Source organism: Hemicordylus capensis, chromosome 1 (assembly GCF_027244095.1).
Source record: "Hemicordylus capensis ecotype Gifberg chromosome 1, rHemCap1.1.pri, whole genome shotgun sequence".
In the NCBI taxonomy this organism is placed as follows: domain Eukaryota; kingdom Metazoa; phylum Chordata; class Lepidosauria; order Squamata; family Cordylidae; genus Hemicordylus; species Hemicordylus capensis.
This window is the reverse complement of record NC_069657.1, coordinates 235,464,577-235,491,221: the sequence shown is the minus strand read 5'-3', so window position 1 is coordinate 235,491,221 and position 26,645 is coordinate 235,464,577. Positions and strand designations below refer to the sequence as shown.

General features: G+C 43.6%; 1 protein-coding gene across 8 annotated transcripts in view; it reads right to left on the bottom strand.

Annotated features, from left to right (window-relative positions):
* Window positions 1–26,645, bottom strand: part of IKZF2 (IKAROS family zinc finger 2) — a 168,206-nt gene that overhangs the window by 69,274 nt on the left and 72,287 nt on the right. For 6 of the 8 annotated variants that reach the window (XM_053286673.1, XM_053286678.1, XM_053286674.1 and 3 more), the window contains one exon: window positions 13,960–14,229. In XM_053286673.1, coding sequence (XP_053142648.1) covers window positions 13,960–14,229 — 270 coding nt within the window. The remainder of the gene's footprint in view (window positions 1–13,959; window positions 14,230–26,645) is intronic. The other 2 variants (XM_053286677.1, XM_053286679.1) reach the window with 1 other exon arrangement.

Below are 26,645 nucleotides of genomic sequence, written 5' to 3'. Positions count from 1 at the left end.
TGGGGGTCATAACTCAGTGGTACAGCATCTATTTAAAACGTTTGCATGCAGAAGTACCTAGGTTCAATCCCTGGCATCTCCAGGCAGAACTGGGGGAAACTCTTGCCTGAAACTTTGGGGAGCTGCTGCTGTTCATAAAAATCAATGGGCTACCTTTGAGGTGGTGGCAACCAGAGAGTTATGTTGATCTGTGGCTAAGAACTCTGTGTGCTGCTGAGGACACCAGAACCAGAGTGGCTGCTAACCAGAATGTTGACATTAATCTAATCTGGGAGGCCATAGAATAAAGCAACTAAAACTTGCCATTATGGACGTTCACCCAGTTATACAGTCCTGCATTTTTATCACCATCTTTTTTGCTCAAAATATATGTGATTGGTGGTGCTTCTGTAGTCCAGGATGCTTTCTATTAAAAAGGGGTTTTGTTTTTTTAAGCCTGCAGGTTTGCACACAAAATAATAACACTGCATTTAAAACCATGAATAATATAAACATGTTTGCTTTTTATTCGGGGAGTGGCTAGGGATCATGGCTGTTGGGGTGGGCATGACTGTGGGAGCTATCATGGTGAATAGCTCTACTGAATTTGCACTACTGAATTTGAGACTACACCACTGCAATATGATCTCCTGAAAAGCACGAACAATCCTAAGCGCCAATGGACTAGCAACAGGAGACAGTTCTCAAATATTTGTTGTACTTGTTTCACCATTCTACGTTCTTCTGTCTTACCTGCAAGATGTAAGCTATACAAAGCTGAGTTTCTAGAAGAGGCTTGGTGTGGGCTGCCACGCCAAAAGCACCCTTGCCAAAGACGAGTTTTGAGAACCACTGGTTCAGGCAAACCCAGATCTAACTCTAACACACCTAAAGTGCAGCATGGGTGTTTTCCGCTCCTGCCTGCCTGAATGTGGCAGCTGCTGCACACATGTGCCTGAACCTTGCACTTGCACTTCACTTCAGAGGCTTCAGCCCACATGTGTTTCCATAAAGAAAGGTAACCCTGTGTGTAAGAAAAACATTATGCACAAAGTGCAGTCCTCTTCACATTGCTTTTAGCAGAGAAAATCCCCAGATCAAGAGGGCCAAAATATAAGAACTCCCAGTGCTTCAGTGTGTTGACAAAGAAGCCTTAAGACTGCTGTGAGAGAAGGTAATTGCTCTTTATTTATTTTTTACATTTAAAGCAGCTGAGGAGCTGAGGAAGGATATCGCTGATGCAATTTTGTGTTTCTGAGCTGTAGCTTATAGTCTCTTGGCCTAGAACAGTGATTAACACAGGGAAGATGAATAAATTGTAGAATTAGTTCTTAAATTATAGAATTAAATTTAAAATACAGATTTAGTTCTTAGAAACTTCGTGAGATTTCTCATCTATTTCTTGAACTGCTTAGATGGCTATTAGTTCCCTTTAGCCTAGATATTTTCTTATCCCTGAGGAGTGATTCCTGTTGGTTAGTCATTGGATTTGACTGAATAGCCCTTAAGTTGCACAACTTCTCCACACCCTTCTTAGGAGCCAGGTATTAATCTCATTCATCACAACAGGAGGTGCAATAGGCGGGTGGGAATTAGTTGCAGGTTTACCTTAAGAGGTCTCCCATGAACGTCCCTCCAAGCAGAGACCATATGTTGATCCCACAATGCATCATACAGAGGAAATGGGCAACAATCCCTTAGAATCGTGGTGAAGTGTTATCTTCTAACATCCAGAATATGTGTCCAGAGATAGATTGTCATGGTCCTCATCCTTTGCAATAGTGTACAGTATAACAATGTCAGGCTGGAGGAGCCAGGCTCAGCCTTGGCACCAGGCTGGAGCCTGAGCTGGCCAGCTGGGAGAAACTGGAACTGCACTCACTGAGCCAGAGTGCCCCCGGCAACAAATTGGTCTGTTCTGCACCAAGTACCGTGCACTCCCACAAGCCTGCATCACAAACACTGACAACTAGCCAGGAGGGACTCGACAGAGTAGAAGAGCAGTGCTGGACCGCCCCTTTAAATCTCTCTGCTCTCCAGGCAGGGAAGTGGAGACTGGGAAGGCTAATCAGAATCTGGTAGTATTTAAGATGCCATTTCATTTCCGCCTTTGCTGGAGCAAGATGCTCACTGGGAGCTATCCAGGGTGCTGTTATCCTGCCCCTCAGGCTCTTGAATGTGACAAGGGACATTGGGGATGGGATTCTCATATGATAAATAGTTCTGCACTTGTGCTTGTAGATGTGATGGTCACCTTAATTCTATGGTGAGTCTGTTCTTGCTTCCACTACATCCATGAACAGACCACTCCTTGGCTGCTCCATAAAGAAGCCTCTTTGGCAAATCTTAAGAACCAATGAAGAACCTTGCGTTCACTTGCTCAATGTTCCCTAACCCTCTTTGAGGGTTACAAGTGAACAGGAATGGAGTCCTCTCTGCTCTGAAAAGTGGATAGGGTGCAGCAAAATATAGGGATTTCTTTATCACAGCAGCATCTACATAGAGCTGCTATTTAAAAGAATAAGGCCTAAACAGGCTTGAGTGAGGTAAGGGAAATCGAGTGAGTAGCTGTAGCACAACCTTATCATTAGGTACTGCAATAAAAGTGCCTCACAATTCAGAACAAGTTCCATATGCATCGGAGGTGTACAATAACTTTTTATTAAATCATTTCCCCCACTAAAGTTATTACATATGTTTTTACTCCAGCAGTAACTTTCATGGAGAAACATTGCTTTTGATGTGACAGAATACTTTAATGATGGAGGATAAAGTTCCACCAGTTTCTTCCTTCGCATATGTTATTTGAAGAACAGCTTTCCCCAAACTCCCTTGCTGGGAGACGAATGAATTAGCAGCTTAACAGTGCCACTATTAATTTCCAATAAATACCTTCAGTCATGTTTGCAATAGTATCCTGATGCTATCAATTTAAAGGCACGGAGATCTTATGCCTGTTCTCATTAATTCAAACGGAGAAGCAATTGGGCAGTTTAGATGGCAAGGAGATCCAACAGTCATGAGACTATTGACTCTTAGAACCTTCTCTAAGCCTGAAGAAAGCTTAGCTTAGCATAAGGAGGAGACAGGATTGTTGGTGGTCCGCATATGCATGGATTCAGCTCACTTTATAATGCCTTCATATATTTGATATATACCAGGTGTGAGGCCTGGTACTGAATGAAGTTCTTGGTCTAGGTCCTGGCTCATATCAAGCCCTGATGACCAGGGAAGACCCAATGCAACACTAGCACTGTTCCCTCTAAGGTGTGTGCACGTGAATGTGCTCACAAGTTTCCTGATGTCCGCTCATTTCATTTTAGATCCCGCTCAGGTTGAATCAGGAAGGCCCCACTCTGAATACAGATGCCTACACACTGCCCTGATACTGCCGCCCAGAACAAAACTCATTCCACACAGAGATGAGAAAAATTAGAGGGACCACTGAACACTAGTACAGCATTCAGGCTCTCCGTGCACCAGCGGTTTGGGGGCAGCATCCACCCTGAGCAGTGTCCATTCCAGATGTAGCCTTACTGACACTGGCGGAACTATTTGCAGACCACTACCCAGTGAAATAATGACCTCACTGAAGTAACCTTTGGGCAACAGAAGAGGATCAATGTCTATAAAGGATGCATTCACATTTTATTTTTTCCCCTCTCAAAGAGTCAAAATTAAATTTAAATTAAAATTATATTTGTGAATATTAGAACTCCTTTGACAAATGGGTGCATGTACTATGCTTTGTTGTCTCCTCCAAAACAGCCAATGCATAAAGCCTTGTTCTCAATGAGGAGGTAAACCTCACCTGTGCTTTGCCACTTCAGACTACAGATAAAGGCTTGCATGACTGAATGCTTTTTCATACAAGAAAGTGCTCTCAAGAGAGAAAACTGGCATATCAGGGCAAAGGCCTTATTAGTTTTCTGTGTGAAGGGTTTTGTTTTTTGTATTTTTCTGGGTGTGGGGGGTGGGATGGAGGAACATCCAGTCATGCAAACACCCATCTACATTTGAACTTGGACAGGCCAGGCCAGATACGGAGTTACCTGCTTCAATGAGAACTAGGCCAAGAGCGCCTGAAGTATCCAGTGGCAATATTACCAGATTACCTGACTGATGTAAAACGCTGCAGAGATGCTGCCACCAGCATGCTGTTTTACAAAACTCTTTGTGTCAGCAAAAAGTTAAGATTAAAAGAAAGAGGACAGGTCAGATTTGGTGTTCCTGTGAAAGCAACACTATACTTTTGCTATATCAGAGCTTCTCCATCTCTGTTTTTAAAAAGACCCTTAAGATGCACCTGTTTTCTTGGGATTTTAATTAATTAATTTTAAACTAGTTTAGCCCACGCAGAGCATCTGCCCGCCAGTACTTGATTGTTCCCCTCACCCCCTGCCACAGTCCCCTCACCTCAGAGATCTCTCCATCCTCCATCCAGGGGCGTAGCAAGGTTGGAGTGGGCCCAGAGACAAGATTTTAAAATGCCCCCCCTCACTGAAGCTCAGCTCATGAAGTAAAGAAATCTTAAATGAGGATGAATAGTGGTAACAAAAAGCATAGTTAGATAGATAGATATCTCCAACCTATGTGCCACAATGGAACATCATCCTAAATTGTTTTTTAAAAGGTTTTGTAAATTGTGGATGATTCAAGTCATTTAATGGTACTAGAGAAAAACATGGAGCTGGGTCTCACGATCCGTGAGACCCAGTTTTGCAGGGTGAGCGGGGATAGCAGGCTAAGCCCGCTCTCTCCGCTCATGAGTGGAGAGGGAGCCTGGGCGGCTGCCCACACGATTGCCAGCTCAGTGACGGAGCCGGCTGGGGCTAGGGAGCTTGTGGGCTGCGTGGCCCCCGGAAGCCATAGTATGCCCTGCGCGAGCATGCAGGGCATACTGGGGAGACCCCTAGAGCCGGGAGGTGGCTTTTTGCCTTCCCTCTGGGGTCTACTCGCGAGTAGCTGCAGCGTGGAGCCGCACCGCGGCTACTCACGATCAGATAGCCTGGGTTTGTGGAACACTCGCTCCGCAAACCCGGGCTATGGGGAGGGCTACAGGAGCGGGTTACCTGCTCGAGAACCACAAGGCTCGCAGCTGAGCCCGGTGGTTCTCACGATTAGCAAAAATCAGGCTAGGCTCTCCTAGCCTGATTTCTGCTAATTATTAGAATAGCCCCATGCAGTTCTGGTAGCTCCAGGTCTTAACACTCACATCCATTTCGGAGGATGAATACAACTGAAGGAAGCCTGAGCGGTGTCGCGGCTGGGGGAGTCAGTCATGTGACTGGCCTCTGGGGGGCTCCCCAAGGCAGTGGGCCCCCAGACAACTGTCTCCCCTTGCCCTATTATAGTTACGCCCCTGCCTGAGCCGCACTCCTGCTCCTCCTCCTATATCCAGTTGCTTCCATCCCCCTCACCCCTCTTGGTCATGGCTACAGCATTGCTGGTGCCTATTGGTCTGAATTATCTTAGAGAGCGCCTTCTTCTGCATGATCCCCACCACACGTTAAGGTCATCTGAAGATGTCAGTCTCCAGTTACCACCGGTTTGTCTGGTGGTGACTCAGAGGGGGCCTTCTCTGTAGCTGCTCTTGGGCTATGGTATGCACTCCCAGCAGAAATCTGTAATTTGAGTTCATTATTGTCTTTCAGGAGAGCCCTTAAAACCTATCTGTTTGGGCTGGCCTTCTACGGGTTTTTAAATTGTTAACTGTTTATGTTTGCCCTGGTTTTTTAACTGTTTGAATGTTTAATTGGTTTTATTCTGTTTTTATAGTTTCAATTATAATTGTCAACTGGTTTTAATTGTTTTTATTCTGTTGTAAACTGACCTGAGCCATTTTTGGAAGGGCGGTATATACATCGAATAAATAAAATAAATAAATATTGGCCAAGCTGCAGCCCCAGCAGTGGTTGACTGGGCCCTTCCTAGCTGCCACCACCACCATGGTTGCTCGTTCCCCTCAGGCTGCTGACAAGCCCGGGCCCGTCCCATGCCTGACTGCCTTCCTCTGTCAATGGCCTTGGTAGCCCCAAACAGCAGCAGTGGTTCACTGGGCCCTTCCTTGCTGCTAATAGGTGCTGCCATGGCCACTCGTTCCTCTCAGGCCACTGAAAGGCTCAAGCCTGTCCATCGCTCTCCTTTCTTCCCCTCCCTTCTTTTTCTCTCTTTCTCTCTCCTCCACTCACTCTTCCCCTGTCTTTCTTTCCCTTCTTTTTTTCATCTCTTTCTCTCTTTCCCTCCCTTCCTGAGTTAACAGATCTTGTTCATCTTGTTTCCTTATCTAATTCACACAGTAGCAGCCTCCTTGTCCTGAAGGGGCTCTTTCCTCCCTCATAATCGCTCTCTTTGAAAACCCCTGGCCGCTATCCTATCCTATCCTATCCTATCCTATCCTATCCTATCCTATCCTATCCTATCCTATCCTATCCTATCCTATCCATCTATCTATTCTTTACCTCTACAATCAAGAACATCTTCTGACCAGTAACATTTGCATTTCAACTGTCCTTAACCATCACAGGCTCCTCCTCCCTATCTGCATATGGCATCCCCACTGCCCAATCACCGTGGTGCTTCTGCTCACGAACTCTTGTGAGAGCTGCCACACACGGGATTAGTCATGGGTACACCGTAGAGAATTATAGATAGATAGATAGATAGATAGATAGTTTTATATCACAAAAATATTTTAATCATTTTATCCTGTTTTATACTTGTATTTTAACTTATGTACACCACACCGGGATGCACATGTCCGATGGTATATACATATGATAAAACAAAACAAACAAACAAAAATTTTTGCCTATTGTCTACTGCAGTGGTTGTCAGTGGTTTCCTATGTTCCTAACTGGGGGGTATGCATATCCCTAGGGGTACTTAGGAGGTTATATAGGGAATGCAGAACTGTGCTCACATGCTGCCTCCCATGGCTTGTGATTTAAATGGGATATTTTTATTTTTATTTCCTTCTAAGTCCTGTGTGTGGTAAGGGTGCTTCTGGGAAATGGAGTTTTCTGAGGTTACTGCAGCCTCAGACAAAGCTCCATTTCCCAGAAGGACCTAGAAGGAAGAAAGGAAAAATCTCTTTTACATTCCAATTGTGGAAGTCAGCTTCCAGTGTGTGCATGTACCCTCTGAAACAAAGAGGAAGCAATGCAACCTGTTCCCTGCCCCCACCTCATCTCAGGCTAAGTTCTCTATTCTGGGATGGGTAGGATTTAGTAAGTGGGGAGAGGGAGAGAGGGGAGGTGGAGGAGGGGCGTGGCATAGTGCTGCAGAAGTGAGGCAGAAGCAAAAAAGGTGGAAGAGGGGGCAGTAAGGAGGGAAGGGTCTGTCAGAGCTGTCAGATCTGTGACCTGATTCAACTTAATATGGCGGTTGGGACAAGCTGACCTGAAATGGCCTCCCCTCTGACAATGCTACTGTCAGGGAGTGCCTTGACTCAAATATTTGACCCAGTGCACTGGCCTAGTATTTCGGATAGAAGGTAGGGATGCTGAGGATGGGAACCAGAAGCAGGGATGTGCACGAACTGCGGTTCGAGCACTTTTAAGGAAATTGGGCTGGAAACTTTAAGAAAAAGGAGAGCGGGTCCTTACCTGCACTCCACTGCCCCATGCAACTTCCTGCTGGGGTAGCGCACATCCCAATAACCCTCCGTGTGGTGCGAGCATCTACATGGCATCTATGCAAATGATGTCTGTGCATCGTCAGCATGGTATTTGCTGACCACACAAATGGTGCCTACGCATTCATGGACCCCATGTGTGTGCTAGCACCGCACGGGGGGTTATTGGGATGCGCACCACCCCAGCACGAAGCTGCATGGGGTAGTGGAGAGCAGGTAAGGACCTGCTCTCCTTTTTCTTAAAGTTCCCGGCCCAATTTCCCTAAAAGTACTCGAACCGCTGTTCATGCACATTTTGCTACGGGTCCAGTAGCAGACAGAGAGATCTCTTGGAGAGGGGCTAGCCAGCACAGCTATAACTCACATAAATTTAAGTCATAGATTAATAATTAAAGAAATGTTAGTGTAGCCTTCCTTAATAACTGGCAATACTGAAAACAAGGGAAAAAATATAAAAGGGGTATCTGAGCTGAAATTTTGAGACAGAAGGGGCACACTTGTTTTAAATGGTTGAAACTCCCTGGTCTACTGTTTCAGAAACTTACGTTAAGTAAAATTTCTGTGATGAGTGACAGTCCACAGAAAGTTTGGGTGAAATGACAAGTTACTGTTAGGGCCACATCAAACGTTTCAACACACCAGTGGTTTATAGCTTGCTGGAAGATGTCGCTTTAGCGGGCAGGAAGCCAGAAGAGCGGGAAGTGTAAAAAAGGGAGACTGCTTAGTTCTAGAGAGGTTGTTCAGATATGCTTATAAGCTTTCGATTCTTGCTATAAACCCTGTTGGATCTTAACCTCTTCTGCTAAGAGCTGGGCGCTGCTAAGAGCTGGAGAGGAAATGTTGAATTGTGCCCCATAAAGAAGCACAAATCCTCTGTGCTTCTTCTGTATCTACTGGTGGCAGCCCAAAACCTCTCAGATAAAAGGAGGGAGAAATTCCAAGATCTTAAGATGGGGAAACGTACTTTTCCTGACCCCAATGAGTCACAATTAGGCAACCAGATTACAATTTGCAAAACATCAATGAAACGGTGGAGGTCAAAACAACAAATGCTTCAATGCACCTTCAAGTCCCCCAAGTTTATTGTGTTAAATGTTTCTGTGGGCCAAATACCACTTTGTCAGATGCAGCTGAGATGCTGGGCTTGACAATAAGGCCCAATGTATTTATCATATGGATTTACTGCCCATTATGTATATCTCTAGGTGGTGTGCACAATTTAAAACAACAAATATAAATCAGAGTAAAAACTATTAAGCAGTTTAAAATTTAGGGCCTGTTTATCATAAAGTATTTTTGAGCACTGTACCACTTCATGTACCACTGTACCATGTGTATGGCACAAAGGAGTGAGGGAGAACAATCTAACATGCAATCTCCTCCTGCCTCAGGCTGAACTGGTACAGTTCAGGAAGAGTCTTATCATTTGATTCTGCTGTTGATTGTATAAATTGTTCCCAACGGATTGCCTTTGGCAAACATAGCACTACTTTCACATCTATGTATAAAAGCATGTTTGTATGAAGAAAAACATGCAACTTCCCCCCTAACACATTAAGATTGCAGGAGCCTTTCAGCACACCAGCCCTTCTTATCACCAATCTTCACGAGTGGCTTTCAAGGTCATACAGTTTCAAGAGGCCAAGTACTAAAAGTCTTTCCCAGTCTACACTAGGGTTGCTAGAACTGACCTGACGTTTTAGAGTCTTAACTTCTCCTCAGCATCTCTGGGGAAGGAATACAATCTCAGGGTGAGGGGCTGGATGTAAAGGGGAATGTTGCATGGCTTGAGAGCTTCTGCTATTCAGGCCACACACACATTACCACATGCTCATATGAAACTGCCTTCTAGCAAGTCAGACCATTAGTTTATCTTTGTACTGGCTACATTGAATAGCAGCCGTTCTCCAGGGTTTCAGAAAGGGGTCTTTCCCAGTCCTACATGGAGATTCCAAGTACTGAACCTGAGATCTTCCGTGTCAGGGTTCCCCAAGACTGAGTCTCTACTTACCACTGCCTCTTGTGGTGACTTGCTGCACTGCAGCAGCTTTCATGTCTCTAGAGTCTATTCTGGTCCTCCCCTGTGAGGTCTATTATTGGCTTCCCTGCAGACAGGAAGAGTATAAGGGGCTTCCTGTCTGAAGAAGATTTTGCCTCAGTTCCAAAAGCCTAATTGTTATTGCTGTGTCTGTTCTTGCTTGCCGCCTTGATCTGTCTGCTCAGCTTGACCTATAGTGTGTTCCTGACCTTCAGCTCCTGGCTTGTCCCCTGCTTCCTGACTGCTTGGCATGTTCCTGAGCTTTAGCAATTAGTTTTGATCCCTGAGCCCTTACTGGTTGCCTGGCTCTCCCAGTCCCAGCTCCTAGCCTTGTGACACCTAGTGGTTACTGCCCATAGCTCAGCCCTGACATTCCAGAAGCAAAGCTGGTGATCTACCATCGAGCTATGGCCCTTCCTATGAACGACAAGGCACAAGCAGTCTATCATCTCAACCCATTCTCTCCTGTCATCTGGTACCACGGTGCCCATGCCTATGCTACAAAGCTGCACCCCTGTATCTGCCAAGTGCCACCCATTAGCTTCCATTCCCTGCTCCCTGTATTTCTAGATCCAAGCCTCAGGATGCTTGGCAACCTTAGTGACAGTTGTGAAAAGCTGAACTAAGAAGTACAATCTGCTAGGCAGTGCATATACCGAATCAACTGTTCTGATGAAATACTGTGCTTGGATATGCACCAATGAGTAAGGATGTGCATGGATCCAGTTCAGCGCTCCTTTTCTGGAGCACCGAACCAGTCAGATCAGCCAGCGTTTGAGCGGAGGTTGCTTTAAGGGACAGGGAAGGTCCCTCCTACCTGTCCCTCCCTGCCCCACCACTCCCCCGCCCTCCGGTACTTGCTTATACAACGTGGGCGTGGGAGTGAAGCATCCCCGTTTGCAGCATCCCTGCCGTGCACTCCTCTCCCAGGAGTGCACAGAACTGGTTCTGTGCACATCCCTACCAATGAGCATCTATTTAACAAGGCTATTACTTGTTCTGTAGGTGTTGGCAATGAAGCACACCAATATCTTGCCAGGGAAGGTTAGCTAGCTAATTATACTTCAGAGCCGCAATTACTCCTCCCTCATTTGCTTACTCTGCTGCTGTTCATCACCACAAGTAAAAACCAACTCCAAGCAACCAACCATTCTGCTTCATGGGTAGATCACAGATCAGCAGTCCTTACAACAACTCTGTAGTGGAAGAATTTGATCTTTTTGCTCTCAGGCTGTCTGATGTACCAGAGGTGTCTAAAAGAACTACATGTGGGCAGATGGGCTAGTAAACACACTGAAGTCGTAGAATGGACTATAATACTTCACGTGGGGGTGGGGAGATGAATGACCACCCCAAATGTAAAAATCTAGCATATTACAGAAAAAAGTGCTATCCCAGAGTGCTCCCTGTGGTGTTAGTTTTCTACCTACCAGAAGTTTATCACATAGAGGTTCACTAAAACAATGTGATCACCTATCTGTAGTGTGAATTGGTACAGTCCATCCTACCACTTTATTCTTCATGTGTAGACTATACCTCAGTAATCCTTACAGCAACCTTGTAAAGAATATGACCATGGCCAATATGAAGGTAAAGTCTATCTTTTACACAGAGCAACAATCATATGTGAACATATGAAAATGTCTTACATTGATTATATCTTGCTCAGTATTGTTCACACTGGCTGGAAACAACTCTCCAGCGATTCATGCTGAGGGCTCTTTCCTAGTCCTACCTAGAGATACTGCCTGGGACCTTTTGAATGCAAAGCATGTGCTCCACTACCCCCTTATATAATTTCCTCTTTAAAATTAAAGTTAGCGAACTAAAATTGTACAGGGGAAAATCTTCTTTCCACAAAGGTAAAGTTCCCTATAATAAAACAGCCAGGCAATGTCTGGGGTCAGCAAAAGCAGAGAACAAAGCTACACATCAAAAGAGAAATCATTTCTGTATGGTTGAGAACATCTGAATAGTCAATGCATCACTGCCTTTTTCACGGAGGGAGCAAGTGCTATTCCTCAAGATAGGAACTCTAATGGCTCTAACAAAAGCCATTACGTAATCTGTTTTTTGGTCATAATGCTACTTTAGGGGAAAATATGTTCAAGTGCCTAAAGTGTAAAGTGTTTGTATATTTATATCTACCCACCTAGATAATATAACTTGCTATGAAAGGGCACTTGTATTTTTCTATCTATCTATCTATCTATCTATCTCTGATTACCTATGATTGATTTCCAGGGAAAGTTCACAGCCAGTTTTGTTGCACCACAACCGTACTGAGTCAGGCAAATGGTCCCTCACTCTAGTCTAGTATTATCTACTCAGATCCCCAAGGTCTTGGATAGAGAGAGCTTTTTCCTGGCACTGCTATGTGAAGTTCTTTCTAACTGGAGCTGCATGAGTTTAACAGTACACTGCCATCTTTTAAATCCCTCTATCCCCCGCCCCCATCCACTTTCTCGCTTCTGTTTTCATTCTCTTATTTTTTTGTAATTCTTACACACACACACACCTTTAATCTACTACTCTATTTCTGCATCTTACACATTGTGGTGTCTGAGGGCCAAACCAGATGAGACATTAAGTACATCATTTGTCCCTGCATTTTCATTTTTCTTTTCCTAAGGAGCAAGTGGGACTATGGAGTTCCGCCCACCCCCCTTTCCTGGTCTCCATGGGTGCTATTTGCCATTGGTGTCAATAAAAGGGCTAAAGCCTTCCTCTGCCCCTGACACATCCTTAATCCTGATTGCCCCCTCCTGATTGGCTGCTATTTAACAAATGAAAAATGAAAATACATTGGCAAAACAAGATGACAAATGGTTGGTTAGACTTGGTTGTGAGTCTACAAATGTAGATTTAAACATAAGTTTCTCACACATTGATTGCCAGGTCAGATACAGGTCATGTACAACTCAATCTGTATGAACAGTATACTGTATTGCATATGCAATTTCCTACACACACACACACACACACACACACACACACACACACACAGAGCGCCACACCCCACCACCCCAAAAGCCTGCAAATTTTGCTTCTGGTCTACTGAATCAGGGAAAGGCAGGCAGGAGTCCAGGCCCAACTCTATTACATAACCAGACTCTTGGGCCAACCTGTCCAGGTATGCCATAAATTACTCCTGCTACTTGCAGAGGTCTTTATTATTAAACAAGTAGACAACTGCTCTCTGAAATAAACAAATAAAATTCTCCAATCAACTATTTCTGTTCAGCCAGTTCTTCCTTACTGCAGAAATCAATTCACCCAAGTTTGAATCTACTGCTTGGTAAACTTTATTTTGGAACTTCTAATGGAAATATGTTGACCTATGGGGCAGAGTGAACCCCACACACCATCTGTATATATTTGACCTATTTTTATGCTGCTCTCCCTGTAAAGCTCTGAATCAATGCTGCTTTCTAAGTACGATTACCGGTAAGTTATTTACCGTAACTTACCATAAGTTACTGTATTTACAATTACCAGCACCACAAGTAGGGCATACTCCCATGTAAATGTATTTTGGATTAAGCTCAGATCAAAATTCTTATTCAACAGACATTCCTAAATACAACTGAAACCTAGTCACTTTGATCAATTAATCAGACAAAAATTATAATAGTATTTATTATACTATTATACAAGGTCAGACCAAGGGTCCCTCTAGTCCTGTTTCCTGTTTTTGGCAATGATCAAAACCAGCCCCAAAGCAGGGGATGAAAGTAACAAGCACCTTTCATGTTGCTGGTTTCCTAGCCTCTGATGTTCTGAGGTACACTGCCTCTGGATGTGCATGATCAGTTCACCTGTCATGGCTCATTGTTGTTGACAGACCTATCCGCTATCATAGGTCTACCACTGCTGCCATATTCCTCAGGTGTCTTGCATTGTGAGGGATGTCCTAAATTTAGCAAAGTATCCTTCTTTCCAAAGAGCTGAAGGATTTGAGGTACAAGAGAAGTCGGGGACTTTGCAAAGGCAATGTGATGTGAGGGGAAAGGAGACCAGCTTTAAGGGAGCTGATTTGAGATATCCCCAAACAATGATGAATACTTAACAGGGTAAAACCAGATTTCTCAAACACCTTCATTACGATGAAGAAGTTAGTTTGGAAATCCATGCTGATAAACCTTCTCTCTTATTAATCAATGGGCTGTCATATTTGGAAAGACAAAGCCATTCCTTACTACCCTTGATTATTAATGGTGAATCAAGAAAGGCAAGAGAATAGATGTCAGGTAATATCAACATCAGATGCCAAAGGCAGTCATCACGTTTTCTTTCAGCTGCTTACCAGTGTGACTCCTTTTATGCACCATAAGCACATTGGGCCCAATGCAAACCATGCCACAGACGTCACATTTCAGTTTACCATTCGGAAGCCGGATTCCTCCCTCGCCCGACAGCTCCTGCATTTTTCTGTTCTCCACCATCTCATGGTTCTCAGTGAGAGGTTCCTCCAAGCTGCTCCCTTCGTCATGACCCCTGATCCCATCTTCCCGCCTCAGGGGCTTCCTGTCAGAATCCTCATCATCACTTTGCATTTCTAGCTTTATGGAATTTGCTGCAAATTAAAAGAGAGAGCAAGAATGTTAATAAAACTATTTTTATTCCCCCAGCTTATTCATTTTCTACTAGAACCAATGAGAAGAATGTTGTGTCAGTCTGACTGTTGTGTCAGTCTTCAAGACACGGTTTCTGATTTCCATATGCTTTGTATAACTTGAAAGCTTGCTGGCCTGCTAGGATGCCCAGCCCAATAGTGAAAAGAAAATGTGGGTATGCCATATAAGCATTGTGCCCATAAAGTGGCATAAGCATGCCAAAAAGGGGCACGGTTGGTCACTGGGGTCAGGGACCAGATGTGGTCAGCAAAATAGTGCTGACATCACTGCTGGATGCCCAAGCTAACTCTGCTTTCCAAGGTCTCCGACTCTACAATATGAGGTATAGATTGGAACAACAGGAAAGCAAACAAGAACTTGCAACTCTCAGAAAGCCTTGCTCTGCCTCCCAGCTGGCTTCCAGACCATATCAGAATTGCTGCTCTGGCTTGGAGAGCTAGACCATCGTAAGGAGGTGGAAAGTAATCAAAATAAGTCCCGCCCCATGTACCAGCTGGATTCAGACATAATGCATCAACTGCAACTGCATTAATTAAATGCACACCAACTTCAAACCATCAGTTCAAATTGTGCGTTTGCAAGCAATAAATCATGGCTTGTTTATGAATATGATGAAAGTTTATATACCACTTTTCAACAAATATTGCCAATGTGGTCTTCAATGATATAAATAAATAAATAAATAAAATGGTTCCCTGTCCCCAAAAGGCTTACAATCTAAAAAAAGAAGCATAAGACAGACACCACAGCCATTGGAGGGATGCTGTGCTGGGGATGGGTAAGACCAGTTGCTCTCCCCCTGCTAAATAAAGAGAATAGCCACTTTTAAAAGGTGCCTCTTTTGTTCAGTTAGAAGGGGTTGAGATGTACAAGCTAACCACAGTTAAGCTGAATCAAACCATAACTTTGAACTGGCCCCGTCTTTTATTTAAACCCCTTAGCACCTAATAAAACCTTACAGATTATTAATACCCAGTAATAGCATCCCCTTATTTCACAAGGATCCTTTGTGAGTCTCCAAGGTCTCGGGGCAGATTTTTTGCGAAACCTAAGGTTCTTTCTCAGATTAACCTGCAGCAGCAGCCAAGCAGCACACTATGGAGCACTCCCCCTTGTCCAACAGCCAACACCAGGGGTTCAAAGATATTTAGCTGGGCTGATATATAGAGAAACTCAGGATGGAGAACAATAGCATTGGAGGGAACCCTATAGATTTGGTATAGTTCTTCAAACAAATTAATCATCAACTGATATGGGAATCATTTTGGATGATAGCAAAATAATAAATAGGCAAGATTATTTTAATCACAGTGCAACATACTGATCTGAACTAAATACAAGATTTATTATTGGAAAACAGCTAAGCAAAAGTCTCCAGCCTAAACAAAACTATTGTGGTCACTGGTAGAAAAATTAAGTGTACAACTAGATATACATCCTAGCCCGGCTATAAGATGATCACAAACTCCCAGCTGCAGTTGCCCCCACTTTAAAATGGGAACAGCAGCAATCTGCCTCAGATGATTGTTATCAGGGCAAAAGATTTAGGAAAGGATGTGCAGTGGCCCCGTTTACCAGCTGGAACCAGTCCAAATTAACACAACACAATTTTGAGAGAGCCCCTTCCCTGCCACCATCCAGAAACAGAGGAAGCCACCTGCTGCTGAATCAGAGCAATAAACTATCTAGGCCAGTACAGTCTCTGACTGGCAGTGTTCCTCCAAGGTTTCAGGCAAGTTTTTCCTAGACCTGCTACCAGGGATTCTTGGAGCTGATGCCGGGGATTGAACCCAAGACTTTCTGCATGCAAAGTAGGCAGCCTACCACTGAGTTGTGGCCCTTCCCGCAGGAAGTCTGTGACACAACCAAAACCGAACATATTCTTCATAAACAAAACCGAACATATTCTACAGCAGAGACTGTGTTGAAACTTTAACCCAAGCCTTTTACACCAAAAATGCTTTTGTCTGAAGTTCACAAACATTATTTAACTAAGAAAAAAGGGGGAAAAAGGTACCTGGTGGGAAAACATGCAAAGGTGTACTTTTGTGGGGGGAGGGAACACATCATTCAACTTTGGTTTTTCTCTTGATTTCCACCCTCTTAAATAACATTTATTACCAGCATCTTACTTCACCTGTGATACAAAATGTTCCCTTCTGAACCCTGGCTAGAATCCAATAGGAAAAAAACCAGCAAACACAACAGAGAGCAAGCCAGCGCTGAAGTACAACCTTCCACACACATGGATTGCCTGAATGCTGTTTATTCCAGGACTCGCACATTTGTAGAAGAGCTGCAAAGCCTCACACTCCGCTGCAAGTCACCTCAGCCCCCAGCACCACTTTGCATGCTGTTAGAGAAGTCCATCCTCCCTATCTCAGTGCTGACTATTGTCGGAAAGCTGCCATTAGAGCTTGTTGCTGTGTGAAGGTTTCCTCTCCATCTGGGACTAAGAGGAGAATTGCAGGTCTCCATGGAGGGGAATGCTGCTACAGTAGGGATCTCCTCAGCTCTTTACAGGGCGTTTGCTTCTTAGGTAATTCCCACAGCCTTAACATTACTTCATTCACACATGTGTGCATAATTGTTTATATAATCTATGCAACACAACCAAAATTAAGCACTTTGGAGACCCATTGGTTTTAAATGGGAGGCGTGTGCTTAAAGTTTCCCCATTCAGATATATGGGAGTTCAAAGTGTTTAATTTTGGCTGGATTGTGCCCATAGCTTTTCTTTAAACGGGGGGTGGGGGGGAATTGCAACATTGCTGTGTTAACAGGGCCGCTTGGTTGACCCCTTTTCAATGTATTAAGCAAGCTGAGCTGTAGGACTGTGACATGCCAAAGCCATACCATGAATCTACAGCAGAGATAGAACTTGAACCCACCTCTTCCAGAAACCTCCAGATTTGTAGCTCCTTGCCACCCCTATCTTTCCAACCCTAATTTCAAAGTATAAACACTACAGATACATTTTAATCCACACACTTGAAATGAAGAATTTAAATATGATATCAAGCTCTCTTGCTGCACTAAAAATTAGAACATTTATAGAATCATTTCAGGGGGTGAGGTTTAACACTGGGATTCTCATTTTTATTTTGTTTCTTCAGAGATATAGCATCTTCCTAAGACTATTTCACTGACAATTTTGTTACAAGTTTAATTATACCTTTCTGATTGCTCACCTCTAGGCATGGCATCACTTTGAATGACCACATTGTCATAACTATGAGACAGCCATAGACTGTTACCTACATCCCTCTTAACGCCCAAGTTGTACTTAAGTGGAATCACTTTAGAATAAATTAATTATACCTAGTATATAACAGTTAGAATAAGAATTATTTCATTAATGAACATTCTATGTCACCAAAAACTGCTTCTAGTTTAGAACTAATGACTATTATAAAAAGAAACCATAGTTTATTTTTACTATCTATGGAAGAAGATAGATGGTAGACATTGGCTTTGGTGGATTTTGGAGCACATCACTGAAAAAGTGCAGGCAAGATTCAACATCCTTCCTTAGTTACATGTCGGTTTTTGGCGTCACCTCATCACCTCATATGATCAGCCCGAAACAGAGTTGTCTGATTGTTGAAGAGGGCCCAGAAGCAAACAGGCAGCCTGCTGCAGTAGGATGGCTGAGTGATCAGGTATCTACCACACACCCCAGTAAATAAGCAGCTTCTGCACTAACCGAATTTTCTGAACCATCTTCAAGGACAACCCCATGTAAAGTGCATTACAGTAATCCAGAGGGGGGCATTACTAATGAATGAAGAACAGAGGTAAGATCACAATCTTAGAAGAGAGATCCTAGCTAGCTTGCTAGACATCTAGAAGTACAACAGGATGTAGGAGGGCTTCTAGACTTCAGAAGAACATAGAACTCCGTCCAGAACAGACAATACCCTTACCCTGCAGCAGGGTTCTGTTTACAATTCTGTCTGCAGTTCTGCAAACTCTCAACAGCTTCATCTTGTCAGAGCAACAATTTTAGTGGCAATTTAGTCCTATTTGTTTAAGTGGGAACAAGGTCACGCCATCAAACATGCCCCTCCCCATCTTCCACGCTATCTATGAGTCAGCAGAGGGTGTGTCAACAGTATGAGGATGCATTAGCAGGGGCCTTGCTTGTGTCTCTCCCCCCGCCCACCCCGTGTTTGGACTGAACACCTGAACAGAGCTTCTGTTAACACTCATTTAGTCTGCAGAGGCATGCAGGCATTTAGTCAAGGAATTAACCACTGCTCTTGAATCTGGTGGAAACAAAAAATGGAATTTTGTGCCACCAAGATATTGGTGACATCTCACTCCAACATTTCAGGCAATTAATCCAATCTAATGACTCACGTGAAGGCTACTTTTTGGTAATCATTTGGTGTACCATAGCCTTCTTCAGTGAGCATACTCACTTCTGGCAACATTCACACTCTGTGCACCCAAGTGAAAAGCTGTGTTCAAAGATCACACCCAAACAGCAAACTTGATCCTTAAGAGGAAATGCTATCCCGTCTATAACAGGCAAATCACTTATTCCCCAGATCAGCTCTTCTACTTATCAAAAGCTCAGTCTTCTACAGATTTCAGCCTAGTTGTCCACGTGCAGTCCATAACTACCCTCAAACACTGGTTGAGGACTACACCTCTTTCCTGGGATTAGACAGAAAAGGAAGATAGAGCTTGGTGTCATTGGCATACTGACAACCAAGCCTAGATCTCCAGACAACCTCTCCCAATGGTTTCGTGTACTGTAGATAGTAAATAATAATGGTGAGATAGGATAGGATTCTGAGGAAACCCATAGGTCAACAACCCTGGGGTCAAGCAGTACTCTCTCAAACCACATTCTAGAACCCATCCTCTAAGAGTGAAGTGACTATAATACAGTCCCTTCCAGGCCTCCCAGTCCCGTGGAAGGTAGAGAAAGATATGGTTGATGCTGATATGGTTGAAACATTGCTGAGAGGTATGAAAGAACTAACAAGGACACATTCCCACTATCTAATTTCCAGTGTAGGTCATAGGAACATAGGAAGCTACCATATACTGAATCAGACCATAGGTCCATCTAGCTCAGTATTGTCTTCACAGACTGGCAGCGGCTTCTCCAAGGTTGCAGGCAGGAATCTCTCTCAGCCCTATCTTGGAGAAGCCAGGGAGGGAACTTGAAACCTTATGCTCTTCCCAGAGGGGAATATCCCCTGAGGGGAATATCTCGCAGTGCTCAGACATCAAGTCTCCCATTCAGATGCAACCAGGGCAGACCCTGCTTAGCTACGGGGACAAGTCATGCTTGCTACCACAAGACCAGCTCTCCTCATCAGCCAAGGCAACCAAAGCAGCTTTTGTCCCAGTTAAATAAAATAAATATTCACACCATTTGATGGTCTCTAAGGCTAAAACTATGCAAAGTGGAGTTCACTGAAAAAACAACATATCCAGCACAATCCCGTGCCACAAAACATTCCCCAGCGGAATTTATACCTATGGGAGCATTGTCATAGTAAATCAAGAAGGCTATTCTTTTATGTCATAATGTTTTTTTGTTTTTCTTTTAAAGGTAAGAATATCTGAATGCACCATCAAGCCTCTGCATATGTACCATTCAGGAAACAGGTATGAAAATCTTATGCATATTCAAATATGCATCCCCAGGTTAATGCTGCTATCTGCATTGCATGTTTTCAACACGGCCTGATTCAATGCACCTCTGAATGTGTATCCCTATCCTGGCTCAATTAGTCAAACTTTAAATAACTTTTAAAATGGTAACTAGTGTTGGAGTGTGGTGACACGTGATCCATTCTTCATGATTTCTTTGTCTTACTTCAACTCAGTCTGGAAGGCCTTAGAACAAATCTTGACCATGATCTCCTTTTGGCTTGCCTGTCCCTGGACTCAGGTTCTGAATAGGCCAATAGTCACTAGTTAGCATTCTGATTATGGCATATTTCTGCTTTTGAGCCTAGGCTAGGCTCCATATTATAGCAGACATTAAACACTGGATATATGTAAATAAATAGCCAATACATTAAAAAAAAAACACCAACCCTATACGTTTTAGGCTTGCACTTGCATTCCTCTGTCAGTAGTAACAGATGGCAATGCAAACAATATAAAATAACTCTGAATCCAAACTTTTCTTTGGATCCATGTGTGCCATAGTCCTTCGCATAAATAAATGGCATTGTGGTATCTCATTAAATCCATACATCTGTGTAGCAATTTGCAGTTTCTGGGTATTTTCTGACACAGTGTTCAAACCAACAGCTTTTGCTCACATGTTTCTTTTCTCACAATGCCATCTTTAAGCCACAAGAAAGACAAACAAAGCAAAGCCATACAGTAAATATTTCCGAGTTGCTCATATGGAGTATTCACCATTCATCTCCTCTGCTTTTCTTTAAAGATAGTATGCCTAGCAGCAATTATAGCCTTACTAATCTGGATGTTTAGTTGAAGATTTGCTGACTTTAAAAAATAAACACACCTCATTCTCTTGACCTACAGAACAACACTAATTCTTTGCACCCTTACCTGCCCAGTTTAGCAGCAGCTGAAATAATTCACACTATAAATTTCAAACAAGTCACTGTGCTTGAATATTTTAAAACATTATCTCCACAATTGAGAAAGCAAGAAATGTAAAGGCACCATCCCATCAATCCTTCTAAGTTCCTCTGAATTCCATGGAGATGTGCTAGTGCTGGGTCTTAGGCAGTTATGGAGCAGGAAGCTGAGAGCCAGATTAGAGCAAGTAGGCACAATGTATGCTGCTGTTGCATAGGCAGAATCTCAGCCTGTCCTGAAAACTTCCATAGTCCTTGCAGGTCAGAAAGCTATAATGACATGGTTAGAGTCACCCTAGAACCTAAAGATCCATTGCTGCACAGCAAATCTTCTAAATCTTGATAACTGACCACAGGGGGCAGCAGCAGCAAGATCATAGAGTTCCTTGCTCTAGCCCCCATGGTTCCCAACAGTGTGTGCTTAGCTCTCCCACGGAAATAGCAGAGATTTCAGTGTGCCTATCTTGATTTTTAACAAATGGAACTTAAGATACCAGCAAGGGATATAACAACATTTCCTTGCCATTTAACATCAGATATAGGAATCTGCATCCTGATCATGCATGAGATGTTTGGGTTCCCCCACCACTTTCTGATGGGTAGGCCATAAATTTGGCCAGCTAGCACAGTTTGCCCCTTTCCCAACTTTTAATAAGCAGCCTCCTGTGTTGTAACTGATATAGGCTGGGACTCAAAAAGAAGTATTTTAGATGCACCCAAGGACATGCCCAATGAGCTTTTTACTCTTCCTGCACCCCCACACCTACCTCACGGCATGCCACAATGTTACAAACTGTTTTTGAAAGCCCCCTCTGTTTATAGCTATGCTATGCAGCATGGCTAGCTATGCAGCATGGAGGATTCCACTCAATAAACATTCGCATGAAGACCTCTTGGGTACATGCAATTAGTTCTATGACTCTTTGGATCGTGGCCATAGAAAGCAATTCTATGGCTCTTGCACAACATGAAAATCTACACAAAGTGACTCAGCAATATGACTTAGCAAGCTCCCCGAGACATTCTGTTATCATCTGAAAGTACAGCATAGGTGCTTCAGGGATAATAATTAGTACAAGAAATTCCAAATATGGGATCATGCAGAGATAAAGCAAGGCTTGCTACATAAAGCGCTACTTTATACCATCTGCTTTACTGACCTGAGACCTATCCATAAATGTGAGTCATATGGAATATCATCTGCTCTAATTTACAATGGAGCCATCAGAGCAGGAAAATCCCAAACAAAAACAGACGGCCTTGAATGTTCCACAAAGAGCAGTTTAAGAAAGAAGACTTTTATGCATTCCTCTTACTTTGGGGGGTGGGGGCGGGGGCAGGCTTACATTTTAAAGGGTTTAACGTGATAAGCTGCCTTGTTTCTACCTTCAGCTTTCTCCAATCTCTAGGGATAGTTCCTTGTTTGGATGTGCGTGCTCGAGATTCATAGTATTCTACAACAATTTAGAAGCCCACATGTTGTTCTCCCCAAACTCCAGAATGAAAAAGCCCCATGAACTCACAGCAGGCAAGAGAAGTGTGGCTTGTTAGATCAGCAATTGAAGAGGCACTCTTGGGAACATCTGCAGGTTACAGCCAGTCCCAAAGACAATGCCTATGACTCACTAAAAACAGATCAGACCCAGCAAGTTAATATATGGCTCTGTGGCCAATCAGGTTGGTGGTTTGAAAACCAGCTGAAGCCCCCAAAACAGCCTGTGATGAGATATTATGCTGTACCTATGCTGCCAACAGGACAGGAAGAGTGAGGTTTTTAACTTTTGGGTGCTATCACTTTTACAGGGACATGTTGAATGTCATACAAGCAGAAGTACAGGGCAGCTAGTCAATGTACTTAAAAAACAACAACAACAAAAACCCACCACCCCTATTATTTTAGATATATTTGTGGTAGTATAAGAAACAGCGCTGCTTTGAAGAGATACCACAATCAAGAAAAAAAGATGGGAGAGCTATATGGCATTGTTTTACCAGAAATATTTATAAATTATTCTGCCAGACCGGGGAATGAGACTATAAAAGCATTACAGAAGCAGCATGTGCAGCGTGAGAGCAGGGGGAGTCTTGTTTCTTGGCATGAATTGATTGAGCTAATCGGAGAAGAAGATGGGATGCCACAGGGGTTCGGGAGCTTTGACTGGGATTCAGCACGGTATTGTAGATACTTGCATGAACAGGGGTCAGTCTGGGAGTTATACGATTCCTTCTAGCTAGTTTGGAAATGCAGCTCATATTATAAATCCAAACATGCAGATATACATGTGTCAAAAGTAACATTTCCAGAATTTGAAATGTAAACTATGGCTGACATCCTGGCAAAATTACTCAACGGAAGTTCTACTGAAATTAATTATTCCTTTATACTCCTGAGTAGTACTATTGAGTAACAATTGTTATGTCAGACATAGGAACATCGGAACATAGAAAACTGCCATAGACTGAATCAGACCATTGGTCTATCTAGCTCAGTATTGTCTTCACAGACTGGCAGCGGCTTCTCCAAGGTTGCAGGCAGGAATCTCTCTCAGCCCTATCTTGGAGATGCTGCCAGGGAGGGAACTTGAAACCTTTTGCTCTTCCCAGAGTGGCTTCATCCCCTGAGGGGAATATCTTGCAGTGCTCACACATCATGTCTCCCATTCAGATGCAACCAGGGAAGACCCTGCTTAGCTATGGGGACAAGTCATGCTTGCTACCACAAGACCAGCTCTCCTCTAAGACACAGAAGCTATTCACATGAGCGTGCAAAACCAGGCTAAAGGAGCCCAGCCCTGTTTTGTATGCTCACGTGAACCACTGGGATTGTGCCCGATCATGGTGCAAACACACCTAAGTAGCCTCCCTTCAAAATGAAGTTAAGGGTGTGAGCGCTCCCTTAACTTCATTTTTCTAATCGTGTGTCAGCCGCAACTGCCTGCAGCCACAGCTGGCACACTGTGGGGGGGGGGGGGGGCGGGGGGGGCAGGAGGTTCCCAGTAATCCACTGTGCACTTACGCAGTGCATTATTGGGGCTCTGGGGGGCCCAGCACCCCAACCCTGGTTGCTGCCAGGCAAGCCTCCGGTCGTTTGGGAAGGTATGGCAATCATCTGCAGGGAAACCCTCCTTCCCTCCTTCCCTGCAGACCTCCCCAGAGCTCTTTTCACAGATTGTGAGAAAAGTTCTACTGTCTTTCAAATAGTGGTGGGTAAATTTGGAATCTGGAAGTAATGCTATGTCTTGTGAAATTCATATCAGAAATTTAAAGGTCAATATTTGACTGTTTACCATTTCACCTTTGGTGGCTGAGGAATTTGGCTAATATTTTACTGTGAAAGGAGGATGAAGAAGACAACACACCTTAGTGGCTAGGGCAAAGCAAGGCATGAATAGATGTCCTCTGTCAGAGTTGCTGCATTCGTGGAAAAGAGAATAATGAAGATTATCCTTTCCTTTTTTAAAAAAAAAAAAAGAAGTGACCAGTCTATGAAGCAGAAGCCTGTTGGCAACTATGAACAAGGCTGATAATACTGAAATTATACAGACTGGCTGACCTGACACAGAGCATCTGCACCCCTAGTTCTCCCTGTCTCTCCTCTCATTTTGTTCTCTCCCCACCCTTCAGCCCCATTTCATCCCCTCCACCACCAGCCCCAGTTCTTTCTCCCTTGGCAGCTGGCCTGGCTGCCGCTTCTCTTCTGCAGCCGGCCAGTTGGCCTGGCCTGGCCACCGCTTCTCCTCTGCAGCCAGCCAGCCTGACCGCCCCTTCTCCTCCCTGGCCTGGTGGCCACTGCTCTCCACATTTTCCCCAATGTATGCTTTTTAAAATGAAGCACTGTCATGACGGCAGAAGGAAATACATGACTAATTAAGACTGCAGTTCTACACACACTTTCTACAGAGTATGCCTCATTGGGTGCTGAGAGACGTACTTCTGAGCACTCTGAATTGTGCTATAAGAGATTCCAAAGTGGTGCAGAGGAATGCAGCTGAAGGCTGTGAGGGTGCAACATGACACTGCAAAATCTTCACCCGCTGAATCCTGGAGAGTTTTGCCAACTGTTGACTCAATTTTTTGCAAAATACAACTCCATCCCCATGAACAATGGCAACTTGTTTCATTAAAAACAACGTGAGATTCTCAGGGATCAAAATTCTATGCCAAAAATACCAGATCAGTGGCAAAAGGATATGCATGCGTGAAAGCTCACAAAACAATTGAACAGACCTCGATGAGAGATCCCATAGCATGAATTCTGCCATTACCGTTACCAACCGCCCAGGACTGGCCTGGAAGTGTCAGGAATCAACTCCAATTTCCAGAAAAGATTGAAAAGCAGACCTGGAGATTTTATTGGCTTGCTACTGTGAGAAATATTGGGGGAGGTGGGGGGGGGAAACCCACAGGAATATTTTCAATCAGAGTTGGCAACCCTACCTGGCATCTGACTTATAACCCCCTAAACATCTTTAAGAGTACAGTTAGCAGTTCTCTCTTTTTGCTATTTTGGCTATTTTGGGTCTTTCCATCCAATTTCTATTACATTCTATTCAGATTTCTGTGCTCTTAACAAAACTGAATTTGACCTAACAGATGAAAGGGTTATTTTTCAGGAATGTAGCCATTTAGGAGTTGATACCAGGAAAAATGTTACTAGGAAACAGAATACTCAATGGCCTGAGGTGGTGTGCAAAGAGTTTCTTAGAATTTCTTTGACATTTTCCTGGTTGAAACCAGTTTGCCTGAAGGTGGGCCAGTTGAACTGCTGCTTACTCCTGCTTCCCTGGTTTCCAGATGCTGGTATGATTTTCTTGAACTCCATGATACAACTGGGATCTACTAGTAATATCCAGCCCGTAACAGAACCCTCCCTCTTGGGCTCCAGAATCATCATGGTTGGAGGAAGAGCGAAACAGTTGTTTTCCAGTTATATTTATGCTTCCATAAAATCCCGTCTGTATGTAACAAAACAGCTGCTATCAAATGCTCTAGTCAGTAGCAGTAACAAATGCTGTCTTCAAGTTTCTATTCTATCAGCTATATGTACTAAGAATGCAGGTTCTCATGTATATAAATGCAGATCTTATTTTTAAAATGTCCAAGGCAGATGATGTATGTTCTGAAAAGAAAAATGTTCAGCATAGGGACCAGATAGGTTAGCTCCTTTGATAAGCTGAAAACACATCACCACATATTGTTCCCAAAACTAGCTTAACAATTATTTTTAAGTAAATTGGCAAACATGTCTTGGCTTATTCTTTTTTTTTTTTTAAGCGCTAGGAAATAAGTTCAGGCTTTTTGAATTTCATAAAAGCTATCAAAATCTAAGTAAAATGTTGGATTTTGTAATAGACCTCTGGTCATGTTCCTTTTCCTAGCCCCTGCTGTCTATTCCTCAGTCTCATTTGAATTATTTTGTGCTTTTTCTTTGATTTTTTAAAATGCATGTACACAGGGTCCAGAAACAGCTGTCTGTTATAAATGTTCTCTGACATCAGCATCACCACTGGTTCAGTTTCCCTGGGCATCCACAGAAATATTTCCAGGGAGTGGGGAAAGAGAAGTATATACATATCAATATATACATAAAACAATCTGCTGCTCCATAATCATCTGGCCATTGAATTGTGGGGAGGAGCAACTAACCCCTTTGCCCACCTTATGGACTACTATGCCCATGTCCCTACCATTAGTAGGTAAAGTTGCAATAGGAGTAGGAGTAGGCAAAGTGTGGCTCTCCAGATGTTGATGAACTACAACTCCCTTCATTCCCA